Raw genomic sequence first — 22,154 nt, forward strand, 5'->3', positions numbered from 1 at the left:
AAAAACTTCATAGTCTCCATAACCTCTATACTACGAATTATTATTATTATTACGCAATGAAATATCATGTTTTAAAATACTTCTAATAATCTTCATAGGAAAATTATTAAATTGTAAGATGTCAGTCACACTCTTTTGGTTTTTTGTTTTTCGTCTTCTGATGTGATGATCTTGTTGGCTCTTCTAAAAAGATTTAAGACTAGCGAGATCTTAGCACTGAAAGGATAGGCTGAATGGGAGTCAATATAGTGTGTAGGCTTTCGGTATATAGATAGATTTGAAATTCCATTGAGATTTCTTTTCACTAATCAATCTAAAATTGTTAGCTCACCATGTTCATTTTGATTCTCATTAGTAAGTTTGATATGAGATGAATGTGTATTGATCCGTTTTGAAAAAGATCTTAGATGAGTTTTTTATCATAACAAAATGTATCATTTACATATCTAAGCCAAATTCATGGTTTAATGTCATGAGCAAAGATATTTGATTCTATGTGTGTCATGAATAGGTTGGCGAAAACCGGAGACACAGGGGATCGCAATGCTACACCGTTAGTTTGTTTGTATAACATCCCGTTAAAAGTGAATGGAGTCGAATTTAAGAACAGTTTTATTATTATTGATTATTTAGTTAAATGTAATGAGCGATTCAAACTATAGTGCGAGATATGTGTATAAGAAATAGGTTGGATTAATATCAGAATCGATTTTTGTGGATAGTTTAGACCATGAGTCGATTGAAGCTAGACCATCTTGGAAAACCTGGAAGCACTGGACGGCCGTTTTATACGATTGTGGGACTACTTAACAGTGCGCACCCTTGATCCCGCCTCGTGAAATTCGAACGACGGACGTATCGGACTCGCATGAAAACGCTTAACCTTTACACCACTGAGCCGGCCGACGTCCAACAATGTTAATGTCTAACTTCAACTAATCCACGGAATTGATTGACACATCCACCATTGTCATCAGTGAGTTACTATCTCACAACAGACCTTGTTGGACTCCAATGGAATCCCATACTAGGATAAAACGGCCGTCCAGTGCTTCCAGATTTCGCATGGTGGTCTGGCTTCAAATGACTCATGATTTCAACTATATTTAAATTAGTTAATTCACACAAATATAATACTTGAATAAAAATATTTACTTACAATTTGATTAACTACTTAATAATCTTAATAAGTAGTCTAAAGATGAAATGATCACATGAATATTTGAATTGTGTTAGTAAAGCTAAAATCTTACTAGAAATGATCACTGCATGAGAGAATGTTCTAACGCAACATTTATTATTTTACATACTCAACATTTGCACTGATGACTTTGTTCATGAATAAAGTGTATTTACTGATAGTATTAAGGATCTTACTGTTTCAAATATTTACAAATATAAAATTCTACTTCAATGCAACAGTGTTGTTTTATCACCATGAGGCCTAAATATAATGTACGTCTTGGAGATTTACTACTGAAGTCGAAAAAAATTGATTGCTTGGGTTGTATTAGATCTCCTGTTATCGCCACATAATGATGTGATTTAGTTGTCTGACCTCTCACTAGCCCAATTATAGACTAGTTCATCCATATTACCAATAATACCAGTGACCTATTTATCAATTTACAAATAGACCAATGAACAACAGTCACAAGAGCGTGACGTTTATTTGTGGTCCAGCTACTTCCAACACAGTGATCAATCAAAAGATGAAGATAGAAAACGAACAAGTACTCATTTGTGTTCATCCGTTGTTTTATAAGTCAATCAAGAATTTCAATGGAACGTGTAAAGATTTGTAAGATATTCCATATTTAAGATGATCCTCAAACACAAGTGTAAATGAGAATATATAGATGTGTGAAAGCTCATGGGTTTTCTGATTGTCATTATGTAGTGAACAAACACTCAGGTGGTCAGAGTAAAAAGTGTTTTAGAATTTGATGAAGATTACTTATGGACAACATTTACTCGGTTACGATGGATACAAGCGTAAGTTGGTAAAGTATGAAAACCATATATTAAATAATTCATTTGCACATTTTCCATCACCTGTCTCTTACAAACTCAATCGTTCATTCATTCCTATTTTTATTACAATAACTCCCTCGCTATTTACATTCCTATTCTCTTCCATTAGATCTTCTTAACCTTCAGTTGCCAGGCATTCCACTTCTGACTGGTGTAACATACTACTTATATCTGTGGATATACGAGGCATACATAACCAATTCATTGTCCATAAAATGAACATAGGAAAACTATCTGAGAACACAATTCAACGATAATACTTGAGGTTGAAAAGATGTTGTACTGACAGGAAACAACAACGGAACAACTAGAAACTGGTTATCCAGTACAAGTATTCTGAATAACTAGGGCAGGTGTTTTTAGGAAAAAAATAGTGAAGGATGTATTGTAACTCATAAACTAATTAACACGACTCCTACTTTATAAAGGAAATTACTTCTTATGATGTTCAGTCAGAGTTATTCATAATCTTCAGAAGGGGTTTTGTGGATATTATATTAATTTCGTTAGTTGAGATCATGAGTGAACTGAAATAAGACCACCATGGGAAACCTGGGAGCGCTGGACGGCTGTTTTATCTCATTGTGGAACTCCTCAGAAGTGCGTATTCACGATCCTACCCTTCCACAAGATTCGAACTCAAGACGTATCAGTCTCCCGCGCAAACGTCTAACCTTTACACCGCTGAGTTGGTCGACATCCAATGCTGTTAATGTCTAACTTCAACAAATCCATGGAATTGATTGACTCATCCACTATTGTCTTCATTGAGTTACTATCGCACAACAGACCCGGTTGAACTCCACTGGTCACTGCTTCTCACTAGAACTTCAAGAAATACCATTCGAAGTCAGTCACTAATGAGCATATGTTGATCATTATCAAAATACCATAATCTTATCAGCAGTTTTAAACTGATAATGTTATCATCAATCTTTTTTTCTTACAAATAACTACACTATTTTAAATTCAATTAGTGTTGTTTTACTTGTATCTTTCTATTGTTATTTAAGACTGCAATTGATCAGTTTCGTGTTGACAAATAGAACGAAACGCGCATTTCGGATTCCATTGCTAGCCACTATTCATATTTGTTTACAAAGAACTACATTAGTGTTTCAAACATTTCAATGAACTATTCATATCATTTATATTAGAATGATTTAATGCACTTTGGTTTTTGTAAATATTTGCCAAAAACAAAATAATGAATTATGTAAACAATAACATAAATCATCATTAAAATGTTTACTGCAAAATGACATAGAAAAAAATACCTTTTGTCAATCAACTAATTAATCATCATTACTGGTTAGAATTTATTACGATTATGTAGTGGTACTATCATACAAATTATTCATAAATAGTTTTTATTAACAAGTATGTTATTATTATTATTATCAACAGAATGGGGTTTATGAATCTCTCAAGTGCGATTGGAATCCAAGACCTACGGTCTAGCGCACGTACCCTTAACCTCTAGACCAATGAGCCGGTATTTCACGATGTTATTGTCTAAAGTCCATCGATCTATGAATGGATGTGCAAATATCCATCCATTGTCTGAAGCAGATACTTGTTTCTGTCTGACACCGATGAGTTCTACTGGTTAAGACTTCCCATTAGAACTCCGAGAATTTCCATATAAACCTAGTCATTAGTGAGCACATGTTTATTATTAATATGGATAAGTGGAGATTGTTGCGTTTTTCATTAAGACCATGAATCGTTCGATGTTTATCTCTTTAGGAAAGCCAATAAAAGTACAGCCTCTGCCAGGGGAGTCCTACTCATTGCCTTCTCGTGGCGTGGGTGTTGTTTACGAAAATGAGAGGACGAAAAGCGAATGTCCGGCGCTTTAATCGGATCCCAAACCAAATCAATGATGCACATAGGCTCCAGTACCCTGCGGGAACAAATGGCGTATGAACCAATTTTCGGTCATCGGGTACCATGAGACTGCATCTCCTCACGATGCTCCACTGCCTTGTGGGTTAAACATTTAGGTCAAAGGCTCGGGGTGTTGCCCCCTAAAAAAACCACCTGCTTCAGTCTGGGCAGCCTGGCGGTATCACAGCCCACACACAGATATGACAAACTGTCGATAATTATGGAAAATACTTTTCTCGCTTCAATTAACAATCAAACGATTCACATTATTATTATTACTATCATTATTATTCACTACGTCATTTATTCACTCTCTTTTATTCCTACTCTGTCTATCCTTATTTTTTGACTTATACAGCAGCTCGCGTATGGTGAGAATTCGGCTCTATCTAAGTGTTCTCGAGTAGAGACGTTATCAGATATGGCTCAGAATAGAAGGCAGTGGCGATCCTACTGTAACCTTCATTTACGTTCTTCATAAAAAGTGGTTGCTTTTTCGTTAAGTGAAAGATTTCTTCTGATTGTACGTTTCTGTTTCCCCCATTATTATTATTATTATCTGTTCGTTATCGTTCTTTCTTTACGCTACTTACCCTTTTTTCCTTCTCTTCAAATTCTCATTGTTTTGTGTGACACATATCTATTTGGTGCCCTCTTGTACCAATATTTATGTGTTCAAATAAATAAATAAATAAATGATCAATAGAATGAAAGATCTTTTGATTCGTAAGACATGTGTCTATAGCATTTTCGAGGTATATTAAAATGTTGGCTATAGGTGTTTGCATACGTTAACAAAATCAAGGCATAATAAAAGACCTAATCAGTGTACTTTAAACGTATCACTGTGATTCACTTAAAATAATACAATTCCAAGGTCACTGTCGCATTGAATACATACCGGAATTGGATGGAAAGTTCATCGGTGTTCCAAAACTCATAAACAATAAGAATGTTGGATTATACTCCTACGTACAAGATCTTAGAAGATTAACTAGTAAACTCACATCAATCATTCTTATGCGAATTACCGTATGAAATGATAAAGAGAAGAAAAGTCGAATATTATCTACAAAATGAGCTATTCTTATTAAAAAAAGACTACATCGAACAAAGTGGACGCCTCCTTTATCTTCACCTGCATGAAAACCAACTAGCGATGGAATGCCACAATATATCTTTGCTTATATCAATGCATGTGGGCAATTGTGAACACATTTTAATTGGGAAAATGCTAAGATTCTGTATAGAAAGAACGCTAAGAATGACAGAAAATTTTCGGGAGCTCGACGCTCATCTCAATCAGTAATCAATAATCATTGAGAAATCGATTCAATTCATTGAACAACTAGAAAAATAAATGACAGTTATATATAACCAATAATCAGATGAAAGGGAGTTACAATCAAGGATACTTGGGAACAACTGGAAAGGAGAACTCAGAACAGAGTTGGTTCTAGATTTCTGATCAACGGCTTATGCTCCAAAGGGGTAACAAACGTATCTAGGTAAGAATGTTGTGTATGCTACTTCTGTCGACAGACATAAGTAGTATGCAACACCGAGCAGAAATGGAAAACCTGGCAGCGGAAGTTCAAAAAGCTCGAATTAAAGAGAATAGAAGTGAAAATAGAAAAAAATTGTGAATTGGAAAAGTCAAAAAGAATGTGAAGGATAAATGATGTAACTATGCTAATGAAGTAATCAGTATTTTGCGAAGATATTCTGTAGTTTTATGTTTAAAATACATCTGGTAGTTCCCACATATAGTTCTCCTTCGCAAAAAGCATTATCGTTAGTTTCCAATAATTTACTGGGCTAATGTCATTTTATAATTACATTTTGTTTTAATATAAATTTTGATTTACATTTGCAACCTAAAGTGAAAATTAGCCTGTTATACAACAAACATTTGGTGTTACTTCTGATGATTGTTTCCTTCCATATGTGTAAAAAATCTATTACTTACTAATTTTCTTTAAAACAACAATAAGCTACTAAAATGCTGACTATTATTGTTTATTCGAAGTGTTTAGATGGTTGAGAAGCTCTATGCTGTGACGAAACACTAGTTCAATATTCGTCTTCAAAACGAACAGTCTGTGTTAGATACAATTTATAAATCAAACGGTTGCAAGTTAACCGTTAGGAATAATCACTGAATTTCTTAGTATCAGAAGGGATTTTGTGGAGATTTTAGTAACTTTAATAGTTGAATTCGCGAGTCAATGTAAGCTAGACTGCCATTGCGAACGTGAAAGAAGTGAATGGTTGATTCGTACTAGTATGGGACTCCTCAGCAGTGCGCATCTCCGATCCTACAAACGCGATTCAAACCGAAGACCTTCGGTCCAGCGCTCGGACGCTTAACCTTTACACCACTGAGCCTGTCAGCATCTAACTGTGTTAGTGTCTAGCTTCAACTAATCCACTAAATTGAGTGACCCACCCACCATTATCTTCAATGTGCCACTATCTCACAACAGACCCGACTGAACTCCACTTATCACTATTTCTCACTAGAACTTCAGGAAATACCTCTTGAAGTCACGTATATATAATTTTATACAGTAATCTGACTTCACTAAAAGCATACCCATATTCTTTGATGGTCTGAATGATATCCATCATCAACTTATTTAAATGAATAAATATTATTATTCATATATCAATAAAATGTACACACAATAATCAGATAAATTATGCATTAAAATAATTTCATTCAATATATATTCATATTTAAAGCGTTGAAAATTATACATCGTTCAATAAAGCGTTTTCAATTAAACTATTTTCCAAACTTATAATTACAAGTAACCTAGAAAGAAAAAGAGAGGGATATAAAGAGAGTGAGAAAGAGAACGCCCAGAAGTTTATACGAGGGATAGAGAAGAATAGCGCATTCAGAAGAGTAGGGGAAGGATAACAAGAGAGAGAGAGAGAGAGATAGAATGAGAGATAGTAATGAGGAACGGGTAGACATGCGACAGAGAAATAGAGCGCAGGCAGAAGAATAGGGGAAGAATAACGAGAGAGAGAGAAAGAGGGGGAGAGAGAGAGGGAGAGTGGATGATTGATAGATAGTAATGTCTTCTTTTCACCGGTAGTGAAAATTCTGTTTCACCTATTCTATATTATCACATACATGAAATTGTATATTTATTCATAAACCAACAATGATAGAATCACTATCATATATAATATGATATTCATTCATTTCATTAAATTATAAAACTTTCAATGGTAATGATCATTATATTTAGTATGATTCATTGAATTAGATTCATTGAAATGAGCTGTTTTCCATAATAAATGAATTAATGTTTTAGGTAATATAAATTCAAATAATTTATTATTTCTATTCATATGTTGTTCTAAATCATTTGGATTTATTGATGATTTAGCTAATTTATATAGATAGAATGCTAATTATTAAAAGAAAGAAAAGAAAGAAAAAAGAAAACAAAAACAAAAACAAACAAACAAAAACAAAACAAAAGAATAAATAACAATAAACATGAGATTAAACATGAAAATATCTTTTGAAAACTATATGATATTGCAGTTTAACCAGGTCTGTTGTGAGATATCAATTCACTGAAGAAAATGGTTTATGGTGGCACAACTTCGTGGTATGGTTGAAGTTAAACATTATCACGATTGGATGCCGGCTCAGTGGTCTAGTTGGTTAAGCACCTGGCGCGAGATTGATAGGTCTTGAGTTTGAATTTCGCGGGGTGAGAGATCATGGATGCGCACTGCTGAGGAATCCCTTACTAGGACGAAACGACCGTCCAATGCTTCCAGGTTTTGAATGGTGGTCTAGCTTCACTTGACTCATGATTTCAATCTGTTATATTGAAAAGTTTGAATTCATGAATCTCCTGGAGTGAGATCGTAGGTGTGTACCGCTAAGGCGTCCGATACTAAGACAAAATGTTTGTCTAATGTTTTTAGGTTTTTCATGGTAGTCTAGCTTTAATTGACTTATGAATTCAACTATTGAAATTACTAAAATCTTTACAAAACTCCTTTTTGAGAATATATTATATTTCAAAGTTCAAATTTCAGACTCGATGTAATACATATTTTGTAGTTATTTTTAGTAGTTGAATTGATGAGTCAATTGAAGTTAGACTATCAAGAAAAACCTGGGAAGCACTTGATGGTTGTTTTGTTCTACTATGGGACTCTTCATCAGTGCACACCCACGATCTCGCCTCATGGGATTCGAACCCTTAGCTTATGTGTCTCGCACAAGTGCGCCATATAGTCGAGAGGTATGTGTTCCAGAAGGCTTGAGCCCATCATAGGTATGCTCAGAGACGTATTGATGTTGTTTAAAAAATTTCTAATGCTGCAGTTCGTTGACGTTCCGTCTTTATATGACCCAAGCTTTTGGAATTTAGTTTGATCACTCAGTAGGGAATTCATCTTATCTATGTAGTCTATCTTGTTTAGAATAACGATGCCCGATCCATTATTATGTTTGGTGATAGGAATGTGTTCATTCAATTTTTGCTTGCGAATAGCTTCACGATGTCTATCAGTCAATATACTATGTGTGTATACCAATTCAACTGCTCCTGTGGAGCTAATTTCATAGACCGTACTCAGTGGGCTTTATTTTTGCGTGTTCGTGAATATGTACCAGCATCGTTAGGAAAAGAAGTCACTAAATCGATCAACAGCACTATCCTTTCTCACTTGGTAGATAATGAACATCATATCAAAATAGAGGAAGCTTTCTCTGTTTTATATCAAGTTCCAAAATATCTACCTCAAGGATCTACATCACGGTTACTCTACATAGCCCAAGCCATCTAGATCAACTCCAGAAAACCAAACTTATGTATCCAGAAAAGGTATAGCCAGCCTCTACATTTGCTGGATCACTGAATACCTAAACTGAATATTATGAATATCTTGCCCCCTTCTTTTTTTGATTGCCTTTATCTTAATCTTCACATCCATCATTCCTAATTCGTTTATCATAATTACCGTAATATCCCCCTTACTACATATTATATTCACACAACAATATTATTATCATTGCTATCTCAATTGACAAGATGATATTCTCCTACAATGCACTTTATTCAAAAAATTTTCTTTACATTTTCGTATTTACTATATTACTATATTACTATTAACCTTTCTGATATGGATCAACATATGGTCATTAGTATCTAGCTTTAAGAATTATTTCCTGGAGTTCTAGTGAGAAGTATTGACCAGTGAAGTTCAACTGGTCTATTATGAAATAGTAACTCACTGAAGACAATAGTAAATGTGTCGTTCGATTTGGTGGATTAGTTGATGTTAGACATTAACACTGTTGGGTACCAGCCAGCTCAGTGGTTTAGAGGTGAACCGTCTACGCACAAAAGTAATAGGTCCTGGGTTCGAATCTCGCGAGGCGAGGTCGTGGATACGCACTGCTGAGTAGTCCCAATGTTTCCAGATTTTCCATGTTGATCTAATTTCAATTCACTCATGATCTCACATACTAATAGTTTTATTAATATGAATAAAGAATTAATTTAGTATTTATTTATTCTTATGAATATAAATACTCTCAGTCAATTTCCTATGATGGATACATTTTATTATGTATTACTTATTATATAATATGATAATGTATCACATTGATTTCATTAAAGTACTCCATTTTATCAATAATAATACTATTGTTAAGTAGGAGAAAATAAACGATTAACGATTTAATTGCTTTTCTTTTCTCTCTTTTTTCTTTCTCTTTTTTTGTCTTTCTTTCAAGTGCTTTTCTTTTAATTATTTATGTACTACTTTTATGTCGTTCATTATGAATTCCAGTGAGCAAACAAAAGAGGTTACAATTTTTATTGTGTAAAGGAAAAGATGGTAGTGTAGTGAACAATCAATGATTTGATTTGACAATGACTGATATATATGAGTAGTGAAGTTAGGTATGTAAATAAAATTATTAACCGATAGCATACGGAGTTTGATGATTGAAAATGTGAGAAATATGTCGATGTGAAGTTTTGTTTTTATTTTTCATGATCTGTGTACTTGACATGAATCAATAATGAAGAAAAAGTGTTTAACACTAGTTTTATTTGTAGTTAGCAACCAACTAACAATGTCTATTTATAGAAATCAAAACAATTTTCTGTCAACTAATATCAAAGTCAAAATTGTCAATACGAACGTTCAGACAGTTTTAGTGTACGGAGCTGAAACTTGGAGAACTACTACGACCAAGTATTTATAAATAGTTATCTACGCAAGATACACAACATCCATTGGTCGGATATCATTAGCAACAACCAGCTTCTTGCTGAAGAGGAAATTAAGAAATGGATAGGACATATATTACGAAAATCACCAAACTGCATCACGAAGCAAGCTCTAACTTGCAATCCTGAAGGGGAGCGGAAGAGAGAAAGGCCAAACAACACATAACGTCAGGAAGTAGAATCAGACATGAATAAGAACTGAAAAAAACTGGAAAGGATTGTCCATGACAGAGTTCAATGGAGAATGCTAGTGGGCAACCAATGTTCCTCCACTAAGGAGAACAGCTGGAACTATCCTATGTTTAGAATACGCTAATAAAAGTATTGAATCGTTCATTACGAGTGTGATTTAGATTTTGAAACAACGATGAACATTTGTAGCTCAGAATTACGTATTTAGTATAGTCTCATTCTCTGCGCTAGATAATGCTATTGAGGTGCTTGGGTTCTGTAAATATGATATTAGATATGTAATAAGTGATCTGAGATGTGATGCAGTCATAAACTATTATCTTTAATCATTATTAAAGACAATAAGTTTCTTTAAAAATAATAAATGAATTACACATTTCACTTACCAAGCTCATTATCTTCAAAACCAAGACTATCACCAAGTATTTCATTAATTCTTTGAATTCCTTCAATTTCAACATCTACAATCTATACATATATAAAGAAAATAACTCATCAAATAATGAGTGACATAATAATTTAAATAAAGTAATTCAACTTTTTAGATAATGACATCATCCACTTGCATAACCTTCCTATATCTTTCAGGTCTTAGATTTTGACGCGAAATTCATTCACCCATTTGTCTAAATAGAATCTTGGCATTATAGCTAATATTAGTTCGTGATGTAAATCATGAATCGGATGCCTAATCCTAATCATAGTCCCTGTTATTCACACAAGTTTATAAACTTCATTTAGTTCTAGTAAGTAGGTGGACATTCTCAACGTCACTTTAACGTCAATCACAGAAATTAGATTTACGGTTTCGATCACGAACTGACATCAGCTATAATGCCAAAAACTCTGTTTATCTGATTGAATGAGTGAATTCCGCGCCAAACTCCACGACCTGTTATCTTATACGTGACTGATTCATTCATAAATTATAGTCTCGCCTAATTTTCTATTGGAACCAATCAATAAAGGATATAACGATATAGAGTTACCAATTAAAAATATGTCAAGGAATCAAGTCAACATAACGAGTTAAGCATTGAGCAACATATGAATAAATAAATGTTAATCACTATACATTATATTAGAAGTTGTTTCAAGTCTAAATATTGAACTGATAAGAAAAATTACACATTTAACCTTTATTAATTCACTCTATCACTGATACCGTTTAGAGTTCCATATGTTTATCAGAGGGTGAGTATACTGAACAATTATTATTATTATATGATTTAACTGTTGTGAAACATAATATTTGTGGGCAGAAGATAGGGATACATCTATATATTGCAGTGGTATTTCTAATATACTTAACATATACGGTTGGAATTTCGGAGATGAACTCACAGTTCCGAAATATAATTAGTGAATTGATTGGTGAGACTATACTGTGCGGCAGTTCGTTCTGTTTTAATTTACGGTTGCGAAACGTGGCCATTAAGAGTTGAAGATACTCGTAAGCTACTAGTATTTGACCATGGATGCCTTAGAAATATTGCTAGGATGACCTGGCAAGTAATAGTGGGGTTAGACGCAGGGTATTAGGGAATGATGGTCAATCAGTTGATGAGGTTGTGAATCTTCATCGACTGAGATGATTGGGCCGCGTGTTACGTGTGCCTGAACACTGATGACCACGACGTGCAGTGCTAATTGGCGTTGGGAATGGTTAGAAGAAAGTTAGGGTTAGCGAAACCAAAACGTATCAGTGCTTGAAGTCACTAACTTCTAGTCTGAGTCATGTTGGTAGATGTAGACTACTTGGTTGGATACTGTGTGTGACATAGCTCAGAATCGATCACAATGGCGTAGGTGCATACTTTCTCTGTCTAACATAAAAGTAGGCTGTAAAATAACAAGACATAATATGAATTCATAAACTCATAATTTATGTTAGACAAAGCCTATTCAACATACACAAACTTTTTAGATAGAATAATCATGATTATTGTAGCCTATTATTAAGAATCTAATGTAATATGAGTCGGAATATATTAGGATGACAGAGATATATGACTTGCCATATTGTTTCAGTATTATTGTTTCTTATTCTTTAACTCGGATCATTTTCTCTTGGTAGACTGTACGATCTGAAGATAAATTAACCAGTCAATTGACTGTTGTCATAATATTCACTCTTTGTCTAGTCAATCGCTTAAGGCATTCTTAATGTATACAGTGTAATTAGTTCAATTAATGAGACCGAGTTAGTTTCTTATACGAATTGGTTAAACCAAGGAGGACTAGTCAGACATGAGATAGGTCACTACTTAATGATCATTTAAATGTAAATCTCTTGATCCCATAGGTCTAACACAATACAAATAGCTCAATGGTTACGTCTCAAAATGTAAAGTTGTACGACTCGGGTTCCGGATTCAGTTTATTAAAAATTATATGTAAATTTTACGGACTAATTATATTTATCATGAAATTTAGGTTCATAGTTCCCAGTCATTTAGAACAGTAGCCACATTGCAACCAACGATAAAGGACTAGACATATGTGATATTATTCACTACTCAGAGTACAATCAATTGTTAAAGATAAGAAAATTGAAACAATGAAGATATCAATTATTTAAACCTAGTTCGTTTTTCCAGCTTGATTTTATAATTAAAATCAGAGATGGATGAGGGTTAGCAGTGGAGTTTAGAACGCACCTTTCGTCCAGTCCGAGGCTCATCAGCTGAATGTACCTGGATTCTAGCGTTGATGTTAAAACCCCAACTAGAACATAGTACCACTTGCTTTAAATGCCATCATGATATCCAATAAGCTACTGAGGCCAGATAGTCACTAGCATGTGCAATGGAGTGAATTTTTAGTTCATTTTGTATTGATTGATTGAATATTCTATTAGATGTGAAGGCGGGAATCGACAAAGCAAGAGCAGGATATCTTAAACGGAAGAACATCGAGAACTCAAAACAAATTCCAACCAATACCAAAGTCAGAATTTTCAATTCAAATGTCAAGACAGTTCTACTGTATAGGGTGGAAACTTGGAGAACTACAAAATCCATCATCCAGAAGATATAAGTGTTTATGTTGGAAACGTCAGATCCCCAGAACTCACTTGGGAAAGAACCTAATTTTGTAATTTTATTTAAAAAATTTGAATTTCTTTGTTTCCGCGCTAAAGGCGCTCTTGTCAGCTTCATGTCATACTTCCCACTGGGAAATATCTTGAATGCTATTAGTCCGGTGCGTCTTTTAGTATGCTGTTTGGTGACTCTCCCCAAGGACGGTTTTGTACTGTATATATACGTTTTGAATTGTGTTTGTTGTTATCGCTTGTTTTTGGCTGTTTGTAGAATACACTTCCCCATTCCAAGCTTGGACTTCTCCCTCTAGTTAGCGGGGCTGCGACGCATCATTAGCTAGCTTACTGGTCTTTGGTCACCGAGTCGTGTTTCTCGTTCGTAGATTAAGTGAACTCGTGATAGCTTCAACCCTAGCAGTTTATTAACAGTTTTCTATGCAAAATACTTCGGATCCGTTGGCCAGACACTATGAACAACAACCTTCTGTGGGAGAGAACAAACCAGATCCCAGCGGAGGAAAAAATTTGGAAGAAACACTTATAGTGGATAGGACACAAATTGAGAAAAGCACCCAACTGCGTCATAAAGCAAGCCCTCACTTGGAGTCTTCAAGGAGTAAGAGGAAGACCAAAGAACACATTACGTCGAGAAATGGAAACAGACATGAGAAGACTGAAGAACAGTTGGATAGAACTAGAAGGAAAGGCCCAGGATAGAGTGGATTAGAGAATGCTGGTTGTCAGCCTATGCTCAATTGGAAATAACAGGCATAAGTAAGTAAGTAATAGATATCGAGGAAAGAGTTTGAACCGAACGTTACTAGGTTCACATCGCGAAACAATCATCAACTTTGGCATATAAGTACATTTAACGGATGAGTCTCAAATAAAACGAAATGCGCATCCTGAATTCCATTGCTAAACACCATTTATCTTTACTTATAATAATGATGACGTAAATCAATATCAAGACAATTTGCACAACATACACATATATCTATAAAAAAAAGTGATTAACTACAATTCTAAATGTCAATAAAAAGATTCATAAAACTAACAAAAAATAAATGATTATATCATTATTTTTATACAATCACTTATTGATTAATAGTTACTGTTACCATGACAACAGTGAAATATTTTAAATAAAAAAAAATAGTTTGGCAAATTGTTTTTGGAGAACAAAAAACAACAATATGATGAATTGATTTAAATGACTTTTATAAATTAAAAAAGGAAAAAAAAGAGAAAAATCATATTAACATGTGATACATATATTACGTCATACAGATAGTAATTCATTACTCCATAATTACTTTATATGGTAAATATTTTTATTCACTATATGATAGGTTAATTAAGTGAATTGTTATTATGTCTACAGTTTAAATTCTTAAAATATTCTGAGTATAAATTAAGATCATGAGTCAGTTGAAGCTAGACCACTATGGAAAACCTGGAAGCACACTGTTGGATTTCAGCTCAATGGTCTAATGGTTAAGTGCTTGTGCGCGAAACCAGTAGGTCTTGGGTTTGAATCTCGTAAGGCGAGGTCATGGATGCGCACTACTGAGAAGTCTCACAATAAGACGAAACGGACGTCCAGTGCTTTCAGGTTTCCTATAGTAGAGTAACTTCAGTTGACTCATTTTTCAATGGAAAAATTCATCTCAAAAGTTTTCAGTTAAACAATCTATGAAAACTAGGGAACAGTAGAAAGCTATTTCATTTCAACACTTCACTTCTCACCAGTATACATTCAAGTATATTGAAAATATTAGCTAATGAAACATCATAGTTAAAATAATCGATAATGTAGTTAAAATATATTAATAAATGCCGTTTTGTTATACACTATATGAACCGATTTTATCGTTTATAGCCCTAAAGTTCAAAAAAACTGATAGTTTATTTAAAGACTTATAGTCATTTAAAAGCGGATTTTTTTCATGAATGGAATGGACAGTCAAGTTTACTCCACAAGTTTATCTCAAATAACAGACACTTCAGTTAAAGGAGGTTTTCATGTTTACTGATTTTACAGTATTCCATTTAAACTAATTTTATGCAGCTTCATAGATTGTGTGTCAGATAATACTGTGAAAAGAGTTATTAGATTTCAAGAGTGTACAACATAAGGTGTTAAATTAAAATAATATTTAATATAAGGCCCAACATTTTCTTCTAGTAAGATTGAGAATCTATTTCTAATTCCATGTTTGTTGTAGCTAACTGACAGAAAGATATTTGAGTTGTGGTGACAAATAATATGCTTTTCATGATAGCGGTTTACTTAAATGATAATACAGACTAACTTAAATCAGGTAACTATGGAATATCAAAAACACTATGCAAATGTTTTATCCCAGTGTAAGACTCATCAATAGTTGGCATTCATTACTCAATCGGCGGTCTAACTTAGAAGGTTCAGGACAAGCAAAGAGTGACTAACGTTTAGGCTATTTGGTCGGTATCCAATTGTTTTCATATCCAATCATCTTGTACTACCTTCAATAAACAAGTGCCTCACACTAGACATTATTGAACTGTAATAGTTAATGCTCCTCATTAGAACTCTGGAAAATATCATTCGAATTCAATTCCTAATCAAGAAGATCAACATTGAATTCTAGCAAAAAATAAGTAAATACTTCATTACGATTAGTCAATAGAACAGTGTATTATAAATCATTCAATTTAATTGTCTGAATTATGTATCGGTCTAATTCCAAATTAAAGGAAAGCTAAATTTTTTATTACATCAGTTAATATATTAATGTAAGATCAAAATTGTAAGGATAGTCTATGGATAAATTCTGGGAAGCTTTATGAAGCTCAGAAAAAGTCGAAGATATTCCATTTAATCCTCTTTTGGAAGAATATTCCAGAATCCCTAAGTTCAGCTTCCCTATTGAACAGTTGATAATAACCTCTTACATCTGGATTAGTGAACTCTATAAATACCTAATAGTTTTGTACAATAACTGACATCATTTCAGAATAGCATTCCATTCACTTGTCTTCTATTTTCTCATTTGCAACTTGAGAGGGTTTATGCGTTTGACTAATCAAGTAATTATATGGGTTTTTTGTGGATATTATAGTAATTTCAATGGTTAAGATCATGAGTCAGTTGAAGCTAGACCACCATGGAAAACCTGAAAGCACTGGGCGACCGTTTCGTCCTATTGTGGTACTCCTCAGCAGTGTGCATCCACGATCCTGCCTTGCGAGATTCGAACCCGCGCAAACGTCTAGTCTTTGCACCACTGAGGTGGCCAACATGCAACGATGTGAATGTTTGACTCCAACTAATCCATGAAATTGACTGACACATCCACCACTGTCTTTAGTGAGTTACTATCACACATCAGACCTTGTTGAACTTCACTGGTCACTGCTTCTCACTAGAACTTCGAAAAATATCTCTTGGAGACCGTCACTAGTGAGCATATCATGATTATTATTATAATTATCAGAGAGGGGTTTTCTGGTTATCATGTTAATTCTATAAATGCTAACTTAATGATTTTTCTTCTAGAATTCTAGAAAGAAAGGTTGAAATAGATGTTTGATTCTTCGGAATTAGTGGATAAAAACAAACAAACATCTACCTTAGAAACATATCAACTTAATACTGATACATTGATTATTCTAATTATAAATTTGTTCTTTAGTGTTGTATTCAAATGCAACAAAATGCACAAAAAGTACAATCACTCAAATTACGGCCTAAATAAAACTTGAAATTAATACCAATCACACACACATACACACACACATACACATGCATAGATACACATGAAATATACATCAGTTGAAATGTTCTACATCAAGTACAATTTCTGATTGTTATATGGAGTGAAAATTCAATTTCATTCGACAATATAAGACATTGATTGCTTGTTTTTGTAATGTACTTTGATGTGATATAAAAGAAACAAAAAAAGAGTCTTTTCATGAATAGAATGAAAGCGTGAAAATATATAGTCTCTAAGTTTACATTAAATAAGTGAAATATAATTGATAATGGAATTGACGATTTTGCTATTTTGTTGTATTTAAGTCTAATCCGCTAAAATTTGAGCTATAAACATTGATGCATTTAAACTAAGGTAAATGTACCGGGCTCGAATATAGAAGTGGATATTAACTTTACAGTAAGGGTGCCCCCAAATGCCCTGTTATGGCCGAGAGTGGGGTGGGCCCGCCCTCCTTCTCGAAATGCTCTCACACAGCCACGCGTATACAGCCTCTGCCAGGGAAGTCCTACTCACTTCCTTCTCGTGGCGGGGGTGTTGCTCACGAAATTGAGAGTACAAAAAGCGAATGTCCGACGCTCTAACCGGATTCCAAACCAATGGTGCACATGGGCTCCAGTATCCTGCTGGAACAAATGGCGTATGAACCAATTGTTGGTCACCGGCTACCATGGGACTGCATCTCTTCACGATGACCCACTGCCTTGTGGGTCAGACCTTAAGGTCAAAGGCTCGGGGTGTGACTCCCTAAGTGTGCACCCGGGCAGTATAACAGCCCTCATACAAATCGAATGAGATTTGTGTGGCGCACATGTATTTGGTGCCTTCTTGTACCAGTGTTTGTTTGTTTAAATGAAATAAAATAAAATAAATTACAGTGAGAGTATGTCTAATTGACAAAGTTGAATTGTGATAGAATGAATGTTCTAAATTCCATTGCCACCTAACTTACATCTATTTTGTGTAAACGTATGTCGTAATATCAAAGTCATGCCAAAATATCAGTAATGAAATAAACCAAACCATTAAAAATGAAATGGCATTTAAATCATTCCACTTGCTAACGTACTTGATGATATTATTGTCAGTTCAGTTTGTGGTTTATAAGTGAATGCTACTGTAAAATGAACGACTAGGAAAAAACACACATTATGCTCTCTGTACAGTTTTAAATTGTCTGTTGACTCTCTGATAATAGTAAATAATAGTGAAATGAAACTTTACCAATGATAAGTGAAGATTTTAGAATTGATAAGCTTTACAATGAAAATGTTTACGTTTGAAGTATATATAGATATGGGGAACAAAATAAAGTGATATCAGCACACAGTAGAACAGTTTTAATCAATTTTGTAAGTTATCTTTTTAGCTATTCATCATGTTTGTATGAAAACAGTAATTCTATGTTGAACTGGTGATATTGTACTGTAGATCACCAAGATTGATGATCTATGTCGAATGATTGAAGACCTACTCGAGTTACTGAGACAACCACCTCATTGGCCAGCCCATGGTATATGATTAACTGATTCGCATCGGTTGTCCTTGATCTTGACAAGGATCGATGATCTGTTCGATATTCAGTGACCCAACTGCCGGGGGATTTGGCTACGGCTCACTGGCCCTACAGCACGATCAACATCCATTGAAATTAATGATATCTCAATGGTTGAGTTCATAAGTCAGTTGAAGCTAGATCACTATGGAAAACCTGTAAGCACTGAACGACCATTCCGTCCTACTATCGGACTCCTCATGATCTCAACCATTGAAATTACTATAATATCCACAAAACTCCTTCTGATATTAATGATATTTGTCTTGATCCCAACGTTACTAAACTCCATCAATTACAGAATTATTAATGATAACGACATAAATCTATAAAGTTTGAATTATATTTAAACATTAAAATTATAATTATTATTGTTTACCTCATTTTCTTCTAAATTTCCATCTTGTTTAAAACGAATAGTTCGTTTGCCTGATCCAACATGACTATTTCTACTTTTTGAACGTGAACTTATCATATCTAAATTGTATAGAATGTACAAAAATGTAATTATATGACAAGTCAGTAAAATATTGACTCTTATGTAGTATAAAATTATTTAATATTACATTATTAAAATTCTCTAATTAGATGAATACTGGCTAGCAGTGAAAATTAGGACACGTGTTTCGTCCTATTTCGGACTCGTCAACCAAATGTACCCGCATTTCAGAGTTGATGTCCTCCCCGGGACTCGAACACAATAACGTTCGTTTCAATTGCTATCCTTAACAATAGCTACAGATTCTTGGGATGAAATCTTTGATAAAAATCATACTTTATTAAGTAGTATTCAAATATTTAATGGATTGAACATAGAAGAAATTGTAAGTATATTCAGGCACTTCTCTTAAACTAATTTGATATTTCATGGTTGCTTTATATCTGTGTATATGGAAGCCTCTTTTATTCACAAAGTATTGTTGAGATAAGGTGGTGGTTGGAGGTAGTCTACAGGAAACCCCAGACCCGAGTTTCATGCTATTTGGCACTCGTCAGCAAGGTGTACCTGTAATCTCGAGGGAACTGGTGCTCCCTGAACGATTCGATTCGGTTTCACCAAGCTTCACAGTCAGAGATGTTGCCACTGAGCTATCTAATTTGCTGAAATTTCATTATCACACAGATTGTTAAACATATCTTGTGAGTCTTATCAGCCCTTGTGATCTGGTGTGTGACAAAATCTAAGCACGGATACAAAAGGCTCGATTTAAAGTGATGTATTTTGCGCTATACATTTTGAACAATCTGGTCAAACATATGTGTCAAGGCATTTTATACAAAAAATCAATTAAATTATTCGTGAAGCAAATACTATACTCCATCGATACAGAGAGATAAAATTGTGAAGATAAATACCAAAGCAGTCTAAATAGTATCAGTAGTAGTAGTAGTATCAGTAACAGTAAAAAGGATTGGATATAGATTTTATGTATCATGAAGAAGAAACCAAACAAAAGAAAAAAGTTTAAAATAATTTCGTCTTCCAACGAACAGGTGAGTACACTGTATACATATCTACTCAGTACGAATTCATGGCTGTAAAACGTGACTTTTAAAGACAGATGACACTTGTAGTTTACCAATATTTAATAACAAATCACTTCAAAGCATTAATCGAGTATGTTGTGCTCATTGAATAAGTGGTGCCTAGATTAAAATCAAGGTATTATGTAAGGATAACATGTCCGTTAATAAGATTTTAAGCCTTCATCTACTGAGATGATGATGACAGTCAGAAAGCAAACAAATGTCGACTTACACTCAGTTCTACTCTTCATATGAAAACATTAAATAAGCGACAAAACAAATTGGTACATACTGAGTATTATCTATTTAGTATGACAGTTGTAAAGATTAGTGAATTTTTACAAAGATCACAAACAAATCTAAGTTACAGAACTATTGAAAACTCTAGAAACACTGGACAGACATATTTAATTTGAGTTTAACTGTATCAGGTGTCTCGAAGGTAAAGATGGCCGCGCAATACCACTGATTCATTGCATTTAGACATATACACTAATGCATAACAACTTGATAGTCTAGAAGTTAAGAGTTTGTGAATACGAGACTAAAGGCCATGAGTTCGATCTCCAGTGCTATCGTCGTGGGTGTACATTGCTGAACTTAATAAACGTTTCTATTCACTTGGCATGTGGAATTTATGAATAGTTGTAATTTTAATATTTACATATCTATACTTCCATTTCATTGAAATGGTGTTACATTGATTACATAACAAATATTGTCTATCATACTAATAAATTGTTTATTTTTATAATTTCATCATAATCACATGAATGTATTTGTGTTCATGTGTGTGTGTGTGCGTACATGCGTGCATGATTGTGTGCATAGTGTGAGTGGATGTAGGAGAGTAGTCACGATAATAATGGTTCCTTTTTGTTGCAATGAAAATTGATTTCTTAATATGACTGTTTTTTGTTTTGTTTCTTCGACTTTTCTATCTCTAATCATTTAATATTTCGTTTTACTTGTATTAAAAGATTTTATTCTTGTTGTTGTTGTGGTGGTGGTGGTTGTGGTTATTATTGTTGATGTTGATATAATGTGTGAATATATATATGTATATAGAAGTGTAATAACTCATTGATGAATAACGGAAAACAAGACAGGTTTATATGAAACATTACTTTCTCGACATTGCCTTAAGTTACAAGCTTTATAAGCAAAGGTGGATAGTGGATAGCAGTGGAATCCAAGACACGCGTTTCGACCTATTTGGGACTCGTCATCTGGATGTACTTGCATCCGAGTTGATGTTCAATGTGGAACTCGTACCCAGTACCGTTCGCTTCAAATGCCATCACGTTATGTACTTACATACTGAGTCCCCATGGTCACTTGCTTGTATAATGAGGTGAAGTTTTAATTCACATGGTATTGTTTGTTTGAATCTTTCCATTGTTATTTGGGACTGCAATTTATCATTCTCTTATTGGCATATGTACATCCTGTGCGGACTGCTTCGATATTGCCTTAATTCACAAGCTTTATAAGCAAAGACAGTAACTATTAGTGAAATTTAGGACTCATGTTTCTTCTTATCTGGGACTCGTCAGCTGGATGTACCTGTATCTCAGAATTGATTTTCAATCTGGGAATCGAACCCACTAACGTTTGCAGTACAATCCGCATAGGATGCACTTATGCCAATAAGAGAGAGACTGATCAATTGCAGTCTTAAATAACAATATGAAGATACAAGTAAGCAACATTGAGTGAATTTAAAACTTCACCACATGGCACAAGCAGGTGACTATCGGGACTCAGTAGCTAAGTGGATAACTCAATGGCGCTTGAAGCGAACGTTACTGGGTACGCGTTCTAGAGTGATCATTAACTCTGGGATGCAGGTACATCCAGATGACGAGTCC

The 22,154-nt window shown here is 34.2% G+C and overlaps 1 protein-coding gene across 2 annotated transcripts in view; it reads right to left on the reverse strand.

Annotated features, from left to right (window-relative positions):
- Positions 1-3,311: 3,311 nt before the first annotated feature.
- GIPC3_1 (PDZ domain-containing protein gipc3) overlaps positions 3,312-22,154 on the reverse strand; it is a 31,848-nt gene continuing 13,005 nt past the window's right edge. The window contains exons 3-5 of one of the 2 annotated variants that reach the window (XM_051217147.1): positions 19,136-19,233; positions 10,784-10,865; positions 3,312-7,349 (exon numbers count right to left, since the gene is read on the reverse strand). In XM_051217147.1, coding sequence (XP_051065786.1) covers positions 7,162-7,349; positions 10,784-10,865; positions 19,136-19,233 — 368 coding nt within the window. In that variant the 3' untranslated portion in view covers positions 3,312-7,161. Of the gene's footprint in view, positions 10,331-10,783; positions 10,866-19,135; positions 19,234-22,154 lie in introns of both variants that reach the window. The other variant, XM_051217148.1, reaches the window with a different exon arrangement.

Source organism: Schistosoma haematobium, chromosome 6 (assembly GCF_000699445.3).
Source record: "Schistosoma haematobium chromosome 6, whole genome shotgun sequence".
Classification (NCBI taxonomy): domain Eukaryota; kingdom Metazoa; phylum Platyhelminthes; class Trematoda; order Strigeidida; family Schistosomatidae; genus Schistosoma; species Schistosoma haematobium.